Source organism: Boleophthalmus pectinirostris, unplaced genomic scaffold, assembly GCF_026225935.1.
Source record: "Boleophthalmus pectinirostris isolate CB_2022bp ecotype Guang Dong unplaced genomic scaffold, ASM2622593v1 HiC_scaffold_13, whole genome shotgun sequence".
NCBI classification, from domain to species: domain Eukaryota; kingdom Metazoa; phylum Chordata; class Actinopteri; order Gobiiformes; family Gobiidae; genus Boleophthalmus; species Boleophthalmus pectinirostris.
Genome location: NW_026571036.1, coordinates 16917146 through 16935068, shown reverse-complemented (window position 1 = coordinate 16935068; position 17923 = coordinate 16917146). Strand labels below are relative to the sequence as shown.

The window sequence follows — 17923 nt, the reverse complement described above, 5'->3', positions numbered from 1 at the left end:
TAAACAGCCGTAGCCTCTCAGTGTGTGCGCTTCTTTCACAGGTGGAGAGTTTGTGACCACACGGCAGGCCCAGTGGGAAATGGAGGGAGGCGGTGAAGTGAAAACCAAACAAACCTAAGAGTTACCACGGCAGCATCACACAGTCAACATGAGGTCAGAGCTTCAACAAATACACATATTTACAAAGTTTAGCCGCACTGTAGAGCACCTACTACAGCCATTAGACACATAAAATGGACTTGTTGTGATACATCCAGGAATACATTTATTTTCAGTGACAAAAATCAACAAGCAAAAAAGTAGTGGGATCATAAGCTATATGTGTACTGCATCTGCAATCACATTACAGGCAAAAACTGCTCAACTAGAACAATAATCATATTAAAAAGACATACTCAAACTGTAACTATGTAAAATAAAATACATCTTTTTTGTGGCTACTAAAGCAATACTTCTATTTATATAGCCTACTCCATCGTCTTTGGTACGTCGATACAAATTGATCTGTTAATATTGCATTAACATACGACTAACTCCAGTTATTTTTAAGTTTTATACAGTTTTTAATAATCATCACCACTACAAAATGTAGGTAGGGTTGTGCATTTAATTGAGATTTAATTGAGATTCATTCCATTAGTACCGATTGATTTGTAGAGATGAGTAAGGACACATGTTTTTCTCTGTTTTCCAGTGCAAGAAAAACATCCAAAATGAAAAAAAATGCTTTCAATTTAGATTATTTTTAGCTAAAAAGTCAAACAGTTCACTTGAAGTTCAGAGATGTTTTCAAACTGGACAGTCCCCCATAATGCTCAAAAGTATCTGGTTACTTTTAGCCTCAGCTCGGTGCTTTCAATCACTTCAGTTGTCCAACCGCTCAGTCATTGCAGTAAAGCCACTTCCACACAGAGGCCTGACTCATAAAGCGTTTCCTAAGGTGAACCTGTCCTTGACTAAGACTCAGCTGTCCACCCTTTCAGTACAGAACAACCACACACAGCACTAACATGTAAACCAATGACTCACATTTCAATCAAACTTCGACTCCTTTGAACTCAAACAAACTTTCTCCATTCGCTACACTATTACATCAATATTTGTCACTTTAATTCATTTGCAAACACGTGAACTTTGTAGCCAGGAAGGAATGCATAGAATTCCTATAATTTCCCAAGCATTCCTCCCTCCTCCCCACAGCGATCACTTGTCTGAGCCTGTCCCAGCCAGAGCAGCCTTGTTGACACTCTTCCCTCACCAACATTTGGGAATTTGTTAGGAAAACACTCGGAACGTCCAGGAAGATTATCCCATATCCCCACTTAGCAGGCTGGCAAACACACCTTTAGTGAGGCAGGCTGTGTAATGGCGTAATTAGAGGGGAGCAAAGCGGTGAGGGTTAACACTGCTGCGTACAGTCTATTGTGCAGCGGGATCTACGTGCTAACTTCTACAAATAAGCAATGTACAAAGGTGGAATAAGTACTCAAAGGCTGTACTGTTATTCACCATTATATTACTATGAATAATGTACGATGAAAAGGGCAATAAAATGATACAGCCACCAGCGACTTCATCTATTAAAACTACTGCTTATAATAGGTCTACTGTTAGGACTATTATATGGTGGTACAACTACTTGTTGAACTACTGCTGCGAGTTCCTATTACCTATGACCACTCATTTCATAATACTGAGTGTGTATACAGTATAAGTACCACTTACTTTTCTCAAATATATGTACTCAAAGAAACTTATGTCAGAAGGAAAAAAAAGGAAAACCTGTGCAGTCATTCATGTTTTTACAAATCAATTCACAATATAAAATTTAAGACAGGGTTGCTTAAGTTAAAATGTGTTTCAAAATGTCTTTAAAGTATGGGGTATATGCAAAATGAATCTTTGAAAATATGTTAATATATATTAGCCATCATTAAATATTAAATGTTAAATGCCGTCTCGTCAACACAAGGAAAAGAGTTTTAGCACCATCCCAACTGCTACACTTCACCGCTGCACCTGCTATGAACACACCCAGCCAGTCCATTGTCCTACCTGTGAGTTTAGGCCCATCCTCTGCCATCTTTATCTGCAATCTTCCTCCACTTAACCCCTCCAAAAACCCAAAACAAGAATCCCCCAGCCGGACAAGATAGGACCCGGGACTATGGGCACACTGCAGGCATGGTTTGATCCCTCTCCTCAGTCTCTGCTGGATCAGTGAGAGTGGAGATGCGAGGAATGCAGGAGAGGAGTGAGGGGAGGTGGGACAGTGAGCGGGTAAGCAGGGGGCCATAGCGCAGTGGGCCGGGGCCAAACTGTGTTGAGTCATAACGCATGGTGGGACAGGGGGCCAAACACAGAGACCACTGTTCTGTAGCATCGCAGCGTGCATCAGTGAGAATGCCAGGAACGTCAACAGATCATATACGGGCACCCATGCAAAAACATGGATATAACAGCAGAATAATCAGAGAGAATTCAAATGTTTACATTAAAGGTGCACTGAGTAAATTTTGTGGTAAGGGGTCCGTCATCTGCTTGTCTGAATTTGAACATTGTTGCATTGCATAGAATGTTCCACAGTATTAAGCTAATAATATCTCAATGGAGACAAGAAGATGACACCATCAGGCCTAGTTACAGGTCAGATCAGTGGAATCGCATGTTTTTCTATGTATTTTTGAGCAATAAACACACCTGTTGTGAAATAAATGTTAGAAATAATCATTTAAGGCAATACTATGGAACATTCCTTGGAAAAGCAATAACATCTCCATCAGTAAAAAAGTTACACAGTGCACATTTAAAGTAGGGCTGGACAAAAATAATAATAGGCCTACAATTTCCTTATAGGCCTTATAAGCATAATTCACAATTTTTATTTCACTTTTCTGTGATTGGTTAAATTCACTTGTCATTCACTGTGAACATGAGACTGACCAATAAAAGCAGTGGAAGGTGAAAGGTAGAAAGCAGCATGTGTCTGCATTTGAATATAGGGCAGCATCTTATAGAAAAAAAACACTGAATCAGTTTCCAGATCATCATATCTATCATTTGACTTTATATTGTCCTTCTACTGTCACATTACCCATATACAACAATAAACACAAACACATTTAAAGCTGGGGTACCTGATTTTCAAATCGTATGAGAAAAAAAAAAAGGGTTTTAAATCTAACTAATTTGTTCCTAGCTTTCACAGTCTTCTTGGCACACCACTCACTAGTATTCAAATGCAAGACTTATTCAATGCTTGGTTGGCTGCCGTTGTGGCTACCTGGCTCACACACTGAGCAGTGTTTGAAACTTTTTGGTTTGGTTTGACTGAGACACAAAGGCGACTGAGAAGCGCAGTGTGTTGCTGCAGCTAAACTTAAATTTCCCTTGAAATCAATAAAGCATCTATCAGCCATCTTTACAAGCCACTAGCACAGAGTTAGAATAGCTTTTTCAGACAAAGTTAGGCAGGATCCAAGCATCTTTGAACAGCCAATTAGGTCTCATGCCAAAGCATCATTCAGGAACTCACATGGCTCATGGCTCAAGTTTGCAATAAATGCAAAGACAAAAACAGATGGCATACCTATTTGATTTGATTTTGATTTGATTTGTCTGAAAGTTCTGCTTTTACAATACTCTTTATGAGGTGAAAAGAATATAAGAAAAAAGGGTTACTCAAGAGCAGTGCTGGACTTTAGGCTTTTAGATCACATTTTTATAGAAAACATAATTGCAAACACTGTACTTGCCTTCAGCACTTGCTGCACTATACTTGTACATGTGTAACAGTAAAGTTAAAGCTAATCTATAGTATCGCAAAGATGAAAGCAGAAAGATAAAGCGTACTATCTGTGATAAGTATTAGTAGCAGACGTCTAAATTTACTACTGTGAACTTTACATTAGCACAGTATATTCTCATGCACTTACCTAAATTCTGCTCCTGTTTTCCTTTCTTCCTAAAATAGTTACGCTTTCGCAATGACCACCATCTACTTTTATTCATCTTAAAAACGTTTGACACAAAGAAAGAAAAACAAACATTACGTAAACAGGAACAGGAAGAAACTGATGATGGAGGTAGAGAAAGAGTGAAAGAGGAAGTAGAGTTGCAAGGGGGGTTTGGTGGTAGTAGGGCCCATCGGGAGGTGAGAAGGACCACCCCATTGTAACTAATGACAGGACTAATAACAAAAACGTACTAATAAATAATAATAATTTGTTGACAGTGACAGAACTGAGACTTTGATTATGCTTGCCCAACATTGATGGATTCATATACTGGTATATGTAAACATATATATTAATTAAAATTCAATACAATTCAATACTGTTCAATTCATGTCATATACCATTACCACAAGCAAAAAAATTACAAAATATGCATTCTTTTAAAATAATTTTCCTCCCTAGTAACCTCTGAGTTAAGTAAAATGATATGTTCTATAGACGTCACTACAGCTGCTTTAGAATCACTGAGAGGAATGAAGTGGAGTCAGGGTGAGGCCAGTCACAGGCAGTGGACCAAGAGGGACTTTCCAGATCTACATCAACCAGAATGGACCAAAAGAAGGTCCCGTGTTGTTGACAAAATACTAAAATACAGTGTCATCCTTTATTCATTAAAACTTTTGCACAATAAGTAAAAGTCCAGTCAGGGTCCAGCAATGGGCCTACAAATTGCTGGATTGATATATAAGTTCAAAATCTCAATTTCAGTGATCATGATTAGCAGATCACAAACACTGCAACTTTAAGCAGCATAATTTCCTGCGCAAACAACTAAATGTGACATATTATGAACAAAACCTGCTTACATTGTTATTTAGACCTCTACAAACATGTCAAAAATGCAATTAATTCTTGTATTTTTCCGAAATTGTTGTCCTTTCTTGAATGTCTAATATGAGCATACTGAACTACTATGAAAACATAAATCCCAAATCGCATATTGCTTGTTTTGTTTGTATACTTTTTTTTTTTGCTGCAGCAAAACTTGAATTTCCCTCAGGGTCAATAAAGTATCTCTCTTTCTTTCTCTCTCCCTTTTACCCAACTAATGTAGTATGAAACCAATATATGAAATATTAAACAAATTACAGCACACTACGGACTAATTTCAATGTAAAGTGTCCTGAGTGTATACGTTTCATGAATTATTATTTAGTGTTACAATTTAGCAGACTATAAAACGAAAACATGTTTAATCAATGGACTGTTTTTCTATGGGCCTCTATAGGTATGCTTTGCTTTATATATAGATCAACCAGCTATGAGAAGCATGGATTTCGAAGTGCCCGTCTAGTCTTAAAGAGTTAATCTAGACTGTGTCTGGGCCTCAGCCTATTTTTTGTTGTGGTAAATCCTGTCATGCGAGAGGTCAGAAGGTAAGATTTGCCAACAGGGATTTGTAGTTCTAATGAGCAGGTCTCACAGTAGGCAACTCTTTAAGGCGAGTGCACAGAAGAAGATGTAGTGTACTCATTTTACAACCTCAAGAGTAGACAAGACAGATAATTTTCAACTCAGTCCACAAGTTTAAATGTCATGTAGAATGGGTGGAGTGGAGTTATACTGAAAGAACACTCACAAGGCTGAGGCACTGGGTCCCACAGTCAACTCCACCCAAGGGTGACGTTTTGAGCCACAGTTTCCATTCCCAAAAGTTCCAGCTTCTATTTTCCACCCACTTTCCGAGCTGTTGGAGTGAGCTATAGCTAGTAAAGAGGCTATTGGATATTTATAACTGCACAACACAAGCAGCATTCCCATAGGAGGCGTGCTGTTCCTCCATTCAACAGAACATAAAGGTGGCATGAAGTCAAGGAAGCAAGAAAACAAGCTGTTATTATGATGGCTCATGGGTGGTTTTCAATTAAGTGTAAGTAAAAGGATAAATAATTAGAAATAATGGTTTGTGAATGGTTGGTGATGCAGATAATGGATGTACAACAGATAAATATTCTGCACAAAAATTCTCACAAAATGCCATTTTGTTCAACAGCAGTGTTAATTTAAACAGAATTTTGCTAATACTACACCAAAAGAACGATTCCAGCTAACCATAGCAGGTGTAGCAGAAACAATGAAAACACAAAAGAAAAGTGGCAACTCAATCATGTGCATGTGCTTCTTTGCCCTGTGTTATGCAGTTACAACTATTTAACACACCTCCAGACTAGTTAACCCTTAAATAGTAAACCCTGAATGTCTGCTTTTTGTTCTTCAGAAGAGACAACCAAAGCACACCCATTTTTTCATGTAATTGCTTTTATGAATCAATCAATTTAATAATAATACACTGTCATGTTACCCTCCATTACATTTTAAGCATTTTTATGACAACCGCCCGCCTATGCATCATCACCACAACTAACTGAAACTGAAAAGCATGGCGTTTTTATAATTTTCTAAGACATTAAACACATTTTTCCATAACTGAGTAGTCCACTTTAATCCTTGACCAAAAACTTGACAAGGTGAAAATTAAAGATAAGGTGTACAACAAATGCTAGACTGCCACTGAAATCATGTCCACCCTGTTGCAATACAAACATTTAAGAAATAATAGATTTGTCACAGGTAGCTGAGCAAGTAGGGTGACATAAATCTAACCACTCCCGAACTCCAGCTGCATTCCTATCCAAAGAGACAGCATAGTTTGTTTCAACATCCAACATTAGTGCACACATGCATGGCACAAAACTGAACAACTCAAGTAAGAGAGTCGGCATGGTACGTACAACATAAACAATGGGGAAATGGATCGAGAAGCTTAGGTTGAGTAACCTGAACATGCCCCTTTAGTGAGGCTCTCAAGTGACAAATAAACGTGTGAGAAAATGGGTCATAGCGGTTAAACAACAGCCAAAACAAGATGGGTGATATCTGACCTTTCACACTGGTCTCCATACTTGAATAGGTGAACAGAGGGAGGGGCAGGACCGGTGAGGTAAGGGGACACAAGTCTAAGGCAAACGCTAACCAAACATTGGATGGATTTCCTGTAGTGTGGTTTTGAATGAACATGCTGGACACTTTGGTAGATAGGTCACTGCAGTGACAGAGAAACACTGAGAGAAGCTGAAGTCGTTGACCAATTCAGCTAAAACATAAAGTTTAACAGTTTAGTATTAACATTATATTGGCAGAATAATAAAAAGTCTGTGTCAGTTGCCTAAATTTTTCATGTTTTGTTTTATTTTGGTTTGTTTTTTTCCATTTTGCTGTAAGCACAATATATACGTTTGACCCTTTGCAGTCAATTATGGAGTTACATAACAACCTTAACATCTGGAAAACCTGACAGCAGCACCTCGGATTCCTGCAAGTGCAAGTGTGCATGTCTTTGAACTGTGCAGTGGTAGTACTTGACTAATGTCCTTACTTCGGCAGTTACACACACTAGTAACTATACCCAAATGCTACAGAATCTGGGGAGACTGGGATATTCATTTAGTGGTTTCGATAAGTAAGATGCTAGAAGGTACCATTTATTTTAACACACCACACTGTTGTAAAGGGTAAGTGCGCAAGACCAAGTTCATTAATGCTTCTGTCAATGTGCTTTAGCAGCTGAGAAAACATACTCCCACCTCTCCTCCACTCTCACCTGCCTCTACTGACCAGACTCCCTATAATTGCAATACAAAACTCTTCATGCATTTTTGTTTTGATATTGCAACATTGCGTGCAAAATTGTCCTCGATTCATATTACAAAATGAAGACTTTCTGGATGCTATATAACTTGAATGTGATGTGTGTTCGAAAAGGATTGTGGTTTGGAGACGAGCGTTGTTAAATTGCTAACTCCATCGGAGCAGTGGAATTCTTGGCACAGACTCTGCCAGGTCTCTGTGGCATTCTGGGTGGTTGTGCAGGGAGACATTGCATATGAAGATCTTCAGTATTGTATAATACCCAAACAAGGAGGAATTTCCATCTAAACACATTTTGCAATAAGTTTATGAAAGTGTATGAAAATGTTTTTATAGGTCGTACATTGGACAAAATGGATTCTTATGAGTTTTAAGCCTGGAGTTGTGTTTTGTTTGTTTCACGCATGTTTGAGTAACCTTCTTTTATAATTATCTACATCTCCAAAGCTCAAAAAGTTCTGTTCCACCTTGTCATGTCATGAAACTGTAGTTTTCATGTTAACTGCTTTTCCCTTTAGTTCAGTAAAGATTGGCAATTCAAGGGCTGAAATAATCCAAATGATTTTAATGAAGGTGTACGAAGTTTAAAAACGTAACAGATTAGTGTTTTGTGTTTGAGAGAAGAACAAAACACAACTCCAAGTATGTTTTTGATGAGGAAACAACATTATAACAGAGATCAGAAAATAGACTAATATGGGCCCTTTAAAAAAAAGCAAAGATTTTATGATTGAATTGGGTAGAGTGTGCTACTAAGCTAATCTTTAAACTAATATGAGTTCATAGTGCTCTTCTCAAACTTGCTGTGTGTGCGGGTGTCGTCTACAAAAGATTAACCTATGCAATGATCTGCTGAGAAAGCTCGTCTGGGTGTGGCCTTTATAAAGCCATGCCTACATTCTTGTCTTTCACCACCTCTACTGCCATTGGCCACCTTTACTGTTACTTTCCTTTTCTCCAAGGCAGCACATTACAACCGACCATCTCCTGTTCTCACTGTGCCTTTGTTACTTGCGTTGGCCCTGTCTCTACAGTGGCCACCATGGGAACTGAGGTTAACCATGCACAACAGGATTTCTGGCAACATCAGAGTTTCCTTTCACACCGACTGCTGATAATACGCACGTACCACACAAGCGCCTAACAGTAGTAATGCATTATTTAACTGAAGACAAAAATGGTGACTATGACTTGTTATCAGGATATCAGTAAACCCAATATTTGGATTCCTAGCAACCATTTGTGAGGCAAGCGTGATGACAAAATTTAGTTGAAAGATGAGTGCATAAGCTTGTATCTCCTTGATACAAGATTGACGTACCAGATCTGCACTTGATGATGTCGTTAAACTCGTCGTCCGTTCCTCCTTCTGCAGTGTTGCCCTGCGTTGCCATGGCATTCAATTAATCCAAGATGTCGGTGTTAGAAAATGTAGTGTTTGGCCCAACTAAATCTTTCTCCACCTGAAAGGGAAAACATATCAAACGTTTTATTTGCCGTGATTTAAATTCATTGGAGCATAAGTGGCGCCCACATTTGGTAAATGTTGCGGCTAACTAAATAATAGAGTTGAATGAATGTCAACACTCCTTATAAACAAACAACTCCCTGACACCTCCCAACATCTGTCTGAAAGCACTAATCCCATTTTGCACAGTGCAATCAAAACTAAATGAAGACAATACATCATAAGCCATGTAGCCATGTAACAAAGTTGTAATAACAATAAAGTGACATTTTGCTCTGTTAATTAAAAGAAGCTTCATTAGATCTTGTTATGAAAAGAGGTGATGACAACTACATGCAAGGTATATTCACACATCTGTCTATGTTAATCAGTGAACTGTGATATATAAAATTATATGAATAAAAAGAAGCTCAGGTATGACCAAATGCCCAGAGTTCCAGCTGTTCCACTTTTATTTTATGCATGAGTACTCTTTGTTAGTTTTGCAGAATAATGTAGGGATACTGTTTTGTAAATCTTGCCTTTGTTGAACACGTAAAACAAATTCATTTGCTTGCTTTACATCTGACATTGACCTCTAGTATAAAGGTCAACATGACAAAGTGCATGCAGCTTGGCAAGCTTTCTAACAAATGGATTCATGCCCGAGTGTTTAGACTTGTATGGTGCGTTCAAATTCTGTCCAGTCCCACAATAGACTGCCTTTACCATGAAAGGAGTTTATGGACCCTTTATCTTGCAGTCAATAGTCAGTCACAGTTCTTAAAGGATGATGCAAGATCTAAAAATAAGAGAACCGAAGACAACCGCTCACCATCAACCATAACATTGTATTGAGGATAGCACCACCCTGGCTTTGTTTTGTACAACTCTAAAGAAATTATATCTTAAATCTTAATTAAAGCAAGATTAGTCTAAATGATTTGAAAGAGAAAACCATGACATGTTTTTCTAAAAACGTGTTTGCATGTAGCCTAGTTCAAGCTCTAACTCCATGTAAACTTTTTGTAGTTAATATTCTACTTCTGAGGTATGACTTTAAGTTTCACAACAGCTTAGTAACTTCTCGCTAAGGCGTACACCAGAATCAATCCATGTTAAAGGCATTCATCCAGGAAACAAACTTTACAGTTTTAATGAAGTCATATTTTTGCACGAGACTTTACCGTCTACGTAAAAAAAAACAAATCACAAACCTCTTTGCTGTCACCGAGGGACCCCGGGACGTGTTCCCCTCTACACAAATCCAGACGTTTTGCTACGCAAGATCCAAAACTTTGTAAAAGAAGGATGCATCAAGTAGTTACTTAAGCCATTTTTGGGCGAGTTTGGAGGTGTTCCTTTAAACTGTAATTTGGTCCGAGAAAAGCGCATCCCACAGTGTGCCAAAACGCTCCTAACGCTCCGTCCACTGCACCGAAAAGAACGGCCCACGCAACTCAGATTCCTCCTCAGGTGTGTGTTGTTAGTTCACCTGCGTTTCCACTACATGCGGATTTTACATTTCACGAGTACACTCCACGATTGTATCAAAGGTCCCACAACTTTGTTCCTGTTGCTTGACTCTCCTTGCTTCTTGCGGCGACGTCAAGTTGGGCAATCGTTCATGTTTGTGCGACGAGATACTCTTCAAAATAAAACTGAAAGCTACATCAATTTTCTTTAGAGATGGTGGTCATGGAGAAATACGCAAATAGTGACACTGCTGAATGTATAAAATATAACGCAATCCTCTCCTTATTAAATAAGGAGCTTCTTTCTTTGCAGTGTTATTCATTATAATTTGACGTTTTAAACCGGATGTATTCATGTTTTATCGGTAAATTGACAAGGGTCTCAGACTATCCCCTCTGGCTGTAAAAACTTTCCTGACGCGGAGATGGAAACATGGCGTGGTTGGTGTCACGTGATCGAAGGAGTGGGACCCACTACAGCGCCAAAACTATAGATTTATTTGACATTAACAATGTCTGATTTGACCCAAAAAAGACATCTATGGACAACATCTGCCCGGACCATCAAAACAAAGAGTGAGCAAAGTGATTCACGCTGCACATCAAAGTAAGTAAAATTGCATTGATTAAAGCAGTGGTTGACAAAAGACTTTAGTGCAGATCTTAAATCTCTACATCAGGATGGGGATGAGAACTTGAGCCATAAAGGCAGCTCATTTTCACATAATTAGGCTATAAATCGTCTCAAGTAAATAAGTGGTGTTTTGTGTGTTTATTGAAAAGCTGATTACCAAGTCTCATTAAGTCTAATATGGAATTTTATAAGATCCTGATCCATGTTGTGAACGCATATAGTAATGACTTTTGGTATTTTCATTCATTTTTTGGTACTTGTTGGTATTATTAAAGGTTAAATTTCATTCAGTAATTTTATTCATCCTTTGGAAACTAGACATTCGAGTTTATTGTAGGCCCCAATGTATGATAGCCCATGGAGTGACATTGAGATTGAGAAAAAACAGAACAGATTGAACGTTCTGCTCACGCTTCAACCAACCAGAGCATTTGGAATATTTTACTGCCCTCTTCTGTCGTGAATCGAAATTACATCATTAAGTGACATGTTCATCAAATAAAAAGCGACTTTATATCTACTTGTTTGTGCAGATTTCACTCACGCCATCACAACATAACGCTTGTACGTGAGTTTTGTATCCATCTGCCGTTTTCTGACAGAGAAATACGTCAAAAGGAAGCTACCAGGAGTGGGGTTCGAACCCACGCGGACATATGTCCATTGGATCTTAAGTCCAACGCCTTAACCACTCGGCCATCCTGGTACATACACCATCTCTCCCCCCATTCTATCTACAAAATAGTGAATAAATACCACATATGTTTCAATGTATTTTATAGATACGAGTGTCACAGTTTTCAACAGTAACAAGGACAAATACGTCTTTTGTAAATAACGTAAATGCGCTTATCGGCACAGCGGCACGTGCACTAACACACAAGTAATATATTTAAAATCGTACATTGCTGCAGGGTTAGCTTTATAAAGAGACACTAATTCGTTATTATCATTTAGAGATTACAAATTATCATCACAAATTGAACAGGAGCATTTTATCACGCAGTTGCCTGGCACAGTTAGCATTAGCTGGTAGCTTTCGGCTAGCGTTGAATGTTAGCATGTGCTCATGTAGCCAAGCGAATGTCAAATTAAAAGTAGATACATGCACAAACGAAAAGAAAAATCTGCACAAATAGCATTATGGTGCACAATGTAAATGAATAAACCAACTGAAACCGCGTGCAACAGAACTGATACAGTTATTGTGTCGTGGTGAAGTTTCCAAATAAAGTCAGCTGAAACTTTAGAGATGGTGCCGCCTCCTCTTGTGTGTATTTCTGTGCTCCGCTACAAGCTACAGAACGAACAGGCAGCGACAGGAGCACAGACGATCTGTGGAGGAGACGCGAGTCTGTGGACGTTTGCTGCCATCCAGCGGTGTATTAGAAAATGTACAGTTGAACCACCCATAGTTTATCAACGTTGTGAAATAAAGAAAAATGTTATAACAAAACAATTTAACAATTTATAAAATATTTAGTTTATCACTGCCAAAACAGTGTAGAAAAGAGCAGACTTGTGTAAAAAGTGATTCAGTGTTTTCATTGTGGCAAGATGAATAGAGTAAATAATAATGAGCCCTGCAACCAGTAGCCTAGGCCTGTGAGTTAAGTGTTAAATTTTCTAGTGCATATTACTTTAAAATACAATTTATTTTTTTTTAAACAGAAATGAAAACTTTTTTTAAAAGTTGAAACATTACATGAAGTATGAAATTCAGTCTATAAAAGAGCACTCATCTAAGGATGAAGACATCTTGTCCACAGAAGTGTCCAGCCTCTAGGCATGCACAATACGTAATCAAATCCCAATAGCTAAAAATGTCATCTTTTCAGTTCTGGCTTTCAGGTTTTGCTTTGTCTCCAACATGGCAAGCAGGGACAACACTGAAGGAAGGGATTCTTTTTCTTATATTTTAATGCCTTCTTCATCTGCACATTAATTCTATCTACACATTCCTGGGTGCTATTAACATTGGCTTCGATATTGTTAAGCATGCTACCCTGCTCCTCCACCAGGATGGCCATTTGTAGGAAAAGATCGTGCACTTGTTTGAGTCTTGACTCCAGCTCCAGCAGCTCCTTGTGCCTGCCTTGGATCTCCTTTAGAGCCCAGCGGGATGAGCGCGCCCCCTGAGTTTGCAGACTCTGGGAGAACTCTGCCCAGCCCTCTCCCCCTTTATCCACAAGCTCATCCAACTGCTGGTCTGTGAGCTCAGTCCCCATGATAGAAGCATGTCTCTTGATCCTCCCACAGCACATACTCCTCTGAATCATCTCCGCTTTATTGTAATCACTCATGACAGTATGGAAGGCATGTGTTAAAGTGTCATACTGGGTTTTGGCAATGCGACTGACTGCTTTGTATGGGCCCTCTGTCTCCTGTAGCTGCCTGCTGTTCTTACCCAGGTCTTGTATACGCGCATAGAGAGCCTCTCCTCTTTGGACAATGCCCCGGGCGATGGAGTCTGAGTCTCTTTCAACAAAGTAAGACGGCGTACAGATGTGCCAAAGCGCTCATTGTGGGCACATAAACGCTCCACCTCAAAATGAAGCACTGATATTTCTTTTCGAACAGCAAGAGCTTCTTTGAGGATCTGATCAAGAGCAGAGGGAGTATCAAACACCACAGCCTCTTGAGAGTACATCACCTCCCCAATATCAGTCTCATCTTCAGGTTGATAATACTCTGCCTCCTGCTCCTCATGGACAGTGTGCAGCCTCTCCATCAAGTCCCGCATCTTTCCTTAATCTTGAAAAAGAAATTTTAAAAAAGTTAATCAAAGAGGGTCATATATGAAGACAGAGAATGCACAGGACAGGTTACCTTCTTGGGTCAGTGATCCAGAGGGAGGAAGAGTGTGCAAGCAGGTTAGAATGGGTGGGGAAAAGTGTCAGGTGTGATAAAAGAGGTTGAACAAGAAGGAAAGGTGCCCACAACAATGCAAAGATGGAATGCAGGAACAAGGAAGGACACTTGCAATGTGGTTGTCTGACTACTTTTATGCATTTACTTTATAGTGATGCTCAATGTACATCAAAAAATGTCTTTGATAGCTGTTATTGTGCAGAATACAAAGTCCACTATGTTTCTAAAAACATGTCCAGGCTAAATCAACATATGGGTTATACTATGTAGCTTTTGGAAAGAAAAATCAATCTTGTCATGATTGAGAAAGTTGCAGAAATTGCAAAATTGTACCTTTTCTGATATCCACTTGTAGTTTCTGTATCCAAAGTCCAGTGTTATCCTTTTTGGGGACAACAATCTTACTTACAAAGCTTCAGTGATACGAGCATCTGCAGACTGTGTCAAAGACTGTGCTGGGTCCTTTGTGACCACTGCCCTTTCCTCCTCCCAGGTGACTGCAAACACAAGTTAGCCCTCCCACCAAACCACATTGTACTTTCTTCAGGTTTTTTCTTCTTTTTTGTGTGTGTTTATTCCAGTATTCCAAGTATTTGCAAGTGCACAAAAATCTTTTCAGTGATTAAGAAAAATACCAACTACAGAGATAAAAGTAAAAAGGTAATGCTTCTGGACTGGGCCAGCTGATTTGAGTTGGGAGACTAATGACATTAGACTGTATGGAGCTGCATTCAGGACACATTAGGCATTAGAGTTCTGACAATTTATGTGGTAGTTTTCATTAAGTTGACAAAAACAAGCTGCATTTTTTTTATTTATGTTTGTATGACATAATATAATGCAAAACATTGTAAATGCAAGATAAATAAGCAACGTTTACATTTTCATACAATGCTTTAATTTTTTTCCTTCACTAAACATAAATTATGTATCCTTTTTTTCAAAGTGAGCTAATAATTTATTTATTTTTTTATTTATTCAATATTGCACATTATTACATTACATTATTATTCCATGGCATTTTAGTATAGAAGAAAGGCACATCAGTAGAAAAATATTGTGAGAAATAGAATCACATTTATGTTGCATTACTCTATGTTCATGTTTGTATTTATAAAGAAAGTTGCAAAAGGTAGGCCACCAGAAATATAAAAAAATAAAATTACTCCAAATAAAATCTTTCCACCTAGGAGTTCAACAATAAAAGAGACTATTTTCCAAAGCCTTCAAGGTGCATTATGAGTTGAAGCATGGAAAGCAGCCACAGAACATCTTTTTAAATGGGTTGTTTCTGTCATGTTTCTTGGCGCGTCCCAGTTTAACCAAAGCACCTTGTATGTGCTCATCAGTTTTCTGTACATTCGTTTGGATGGATGTGATCATTGGCCCCTGCTCTTCTACCAGCAGGGCAATATCTAGAAAAATCTCATGTATGTTTTGAATTCTGCTCTCTAAATCCAACAACTCCTGGTGGCGCTTCTCGATTTGGGACAGAGCTGAGCGGGCCGTCTTACCTTCACTCAGAAGGTTGTCGGTGAAGATGTTCCACTGTCCTGTCTCGATCATCTCCTCCACCTCGTCACCCGTTACCTCACGCCCCACTATCTCCATCTGCCTTTGAATCTGGGCTTTGCAGTTTTCCCTATGGCTCATTTCTGCTTCGTTGTAGTCGAACATGGCATCACGAAAGCCGTTGCTAAGACAAGCATACTGGGTTCTCGCGATTCTGGTGACTGCTGAGTTAGCTCCGTACTGCTCTTCCAACTTGTGAGCAGTTCCATCCATAGTTTGTAGATGGGATAGCACCTTCTCAGCTTTGCTTTTGATATCAGCCCCTATGGCGTTGGAGTCTCTTTTGATTATGCTCATAGTGGAGGTGCCTTGGAGGATTCGAGAATTCTGCTCCCGGAGTCGCTTCACTTCCAGACGGATGAGCTGGATGTCTCTGTGGATTTCCTGGGACTGGGCAAAGACTTCGGATAGGGCAGGGCTGTTGTCGTACACTATGGCCTCGTGTTGCATGTCCTCCTCCAGATCCACGTTGCTGAAAGCGTCGCCGGTGACAGATTCGGTGTACTCCATCTGCTCCACGTGCCCATTGGACTGCATCTCCTGGAGGTGGCTCAGGCGGTCCCTCATGGTTGCACTAAGGGAAGGAATTAGGTTTAGTGTCAAGGTGTAGACCTTCTTTTATTAGATGTGTAAAATAGAACCGATAAGATGTGTTAAATCAAATTATCAGCAATATTTTTTCACTCAAAAACCTTCTAAAACCTTCCAATTCTGCTCATATAATTTTTTTGCTTTTAATTTCTTCTCCTTGACTTAAGAATTCCCTATTCCATACTCCAATATTCAAGATAATTATCATCACATATGTGTTTCCATGTCCTGCTACACACCTTAAATCTTAAAATATCATATACTTTGAGTCTTCCTTCTTGTACAGCACTCTTTACTGGTAGAACGGGTTCCTTGGAGAATAACTCAAGGTGTAGCTCCTTACCAAACCAGTTGTTTTAGCTTGTGACCCATCTGACGTATCTGCTGAGATATTCACTTGACTTCTGGCTTTTTGATTAAAATCTTACTTTAATAAATCCAATCAAACAGGCACAAATATAATGCTGTATTGCAAGTCTGGTATATATATTTTTATTTTGGATGTGTATATTTTGTTGTGACATGTTACCAGAAAATAAAACAATATTTAGTAGAATGTAGGGCACTGACACCAGGATCACCAACATTAACACTATTCAGGTCAATGGCCTATTATAATAAAGGAAATCTGCTAAGTTTGGGACAGGAATTTTTCCCAGCCATAAATCACTATCCACAGTCTCATGTAATTTTTATTGTAAAAAATGAAAAGAAAATCACCATACCTGTTTTTTTCCCTTTCCCCACAGACAGATGAATTTGACTTGACTTAGTTATGTGAATGCAGACGTCAGAGCTCCCACAACAACATCCTACTGTTGACTTCTCTGCGCAAAGAGTAGCAGCAATGTAGCCATCGTGCGTAATGGAGCTATCTTTGGAGCTCAAACTGGTCCCCAAGCTCGTCTGATTATGATGCCACCCCTTTCTCTTGCATCTGTTAAGTGTCTCCTGGAATGAAGCCCGGTCAGTTTGGATCGGGCACGCACTCTACTGACACTGACACTCAGGGGCGCCAGTGTGCTAGATGGAAGTATAGGGAAGACGCTTTTATATGGATATAATGAACATATTTTACTTGTTATACTGTTACACATACATTTTGCTGTTAAAGAGTTCCGTTTTTTGTGTGTGTCTAGTGTTATCACGAACCCTTAGTCTCGGTCACGTTTTCTGAGCCACGCCTCTTTGCCACACCAAACAGTCACTGATATTTTAAAAGCTCTGTGTACTTAGTATGAGAATTCACTGTAATATCTTATCTTAAATTTCACATTGGCTGATAGTAAAAGCCTATATCACTCCGCTTCAGAAACAAGAAGCATTATGCAGCTGCTTTCAAATACGTCCGGAAAAAAATTAATAAGCATAACAGGCCTATATTATAGTGTGGTGTATTTTTTATTTTTTTTTTTTTTTCAATGAAGTTCTTAACTTACGCTACACATATGTTATAGCATGCATCATATTTCGATAAAGTATGCATTATTAACTAGGCTATACGTGTTATGGAAGGGATGCGACATTTAGCGTAGTAACGACATTAGAGAACATGTTTAGACAGAGTGTATTTTGCGCACTGTGTGATACAACATATCGCACAGCAATTTATTTGTCAGTTTTATTTTTGCCATCTCGTGCGTTTTTGTGAATCCGACTTTCTCACTGC

At 39.0% G+C, this 17923-nt stretch overlaps 2 protein-coding genes, 1 non-coding gene and 1 pseudogene across 3 annotated transcripts in view; all 4 read right to left on the bottom strand.

The window, feature by feature from the left end:
• Positions 1-10718, bottom strand: part of LOC110168858 (dystrophin) — a 184188-nt gene extending 173470 nt beyond the window's left edge. The window contains 2 exon segments of the mRNA XM_020934382.2: positions 8986-9127; positions 10329-10718. Coding sequence (XP_020790041.2) covers positions 8986-9058 — 73 coding nt within the window. The 5' untranslated portion in view covers positions 9059-9127; positions 10329-10718.
• Positions 10719-11843: 1125 nt separating this feature from the next.
• On the bottom strand, positions 11844-11926 carry trnal-uaa (transfer RNA leucine (anticodon UAA)). The gene has a single exon. It is a non-coding gene; the product is annotated as a tRNA-Leu (tRNA).
• A 930-nt stretch (positions 11927-12856) lies between these two features.
• LOC110156012 (syntaxin-11-like) lies at positions 12857-14815 on the bottom strand (annotated as a pseudogene).
• Positions 14816-14918: 103 nt separating this feature from the next.
• On the bottom strand, positions 14919-17117 carry stx11b.1 (syntaxin 11b, tandem duplicate 1). The gene is made up of 2 exons (XM_020918532.2): positions 16980-17117; positions 14919-16237 (listed from the first exon to the last, which is right to left on the bottom strand). Exon 2 carries the CDS (start codon positions 16228-16230, stop codon positions 15328-15330), a length of 903 nt encoding a protein of 300 aa, XP_020774191.1. The 5' UTR covers positions 16231-16237; positions 16980-17117; the 3' UTR covers positions 14919-15327.
• Positions 17118-17923: the final 806 nt, after the last annotated feature.

Excerpts from the sequence above, each read along its gene's own strand:
- stx11b.1 (XM_020918532.2), bottom strand. The coding sequence starts at position 16,230 with ATGAGGGACCGCCTGAGCCACCTCCAGGAGATGCAGTCCAATGGGCAC.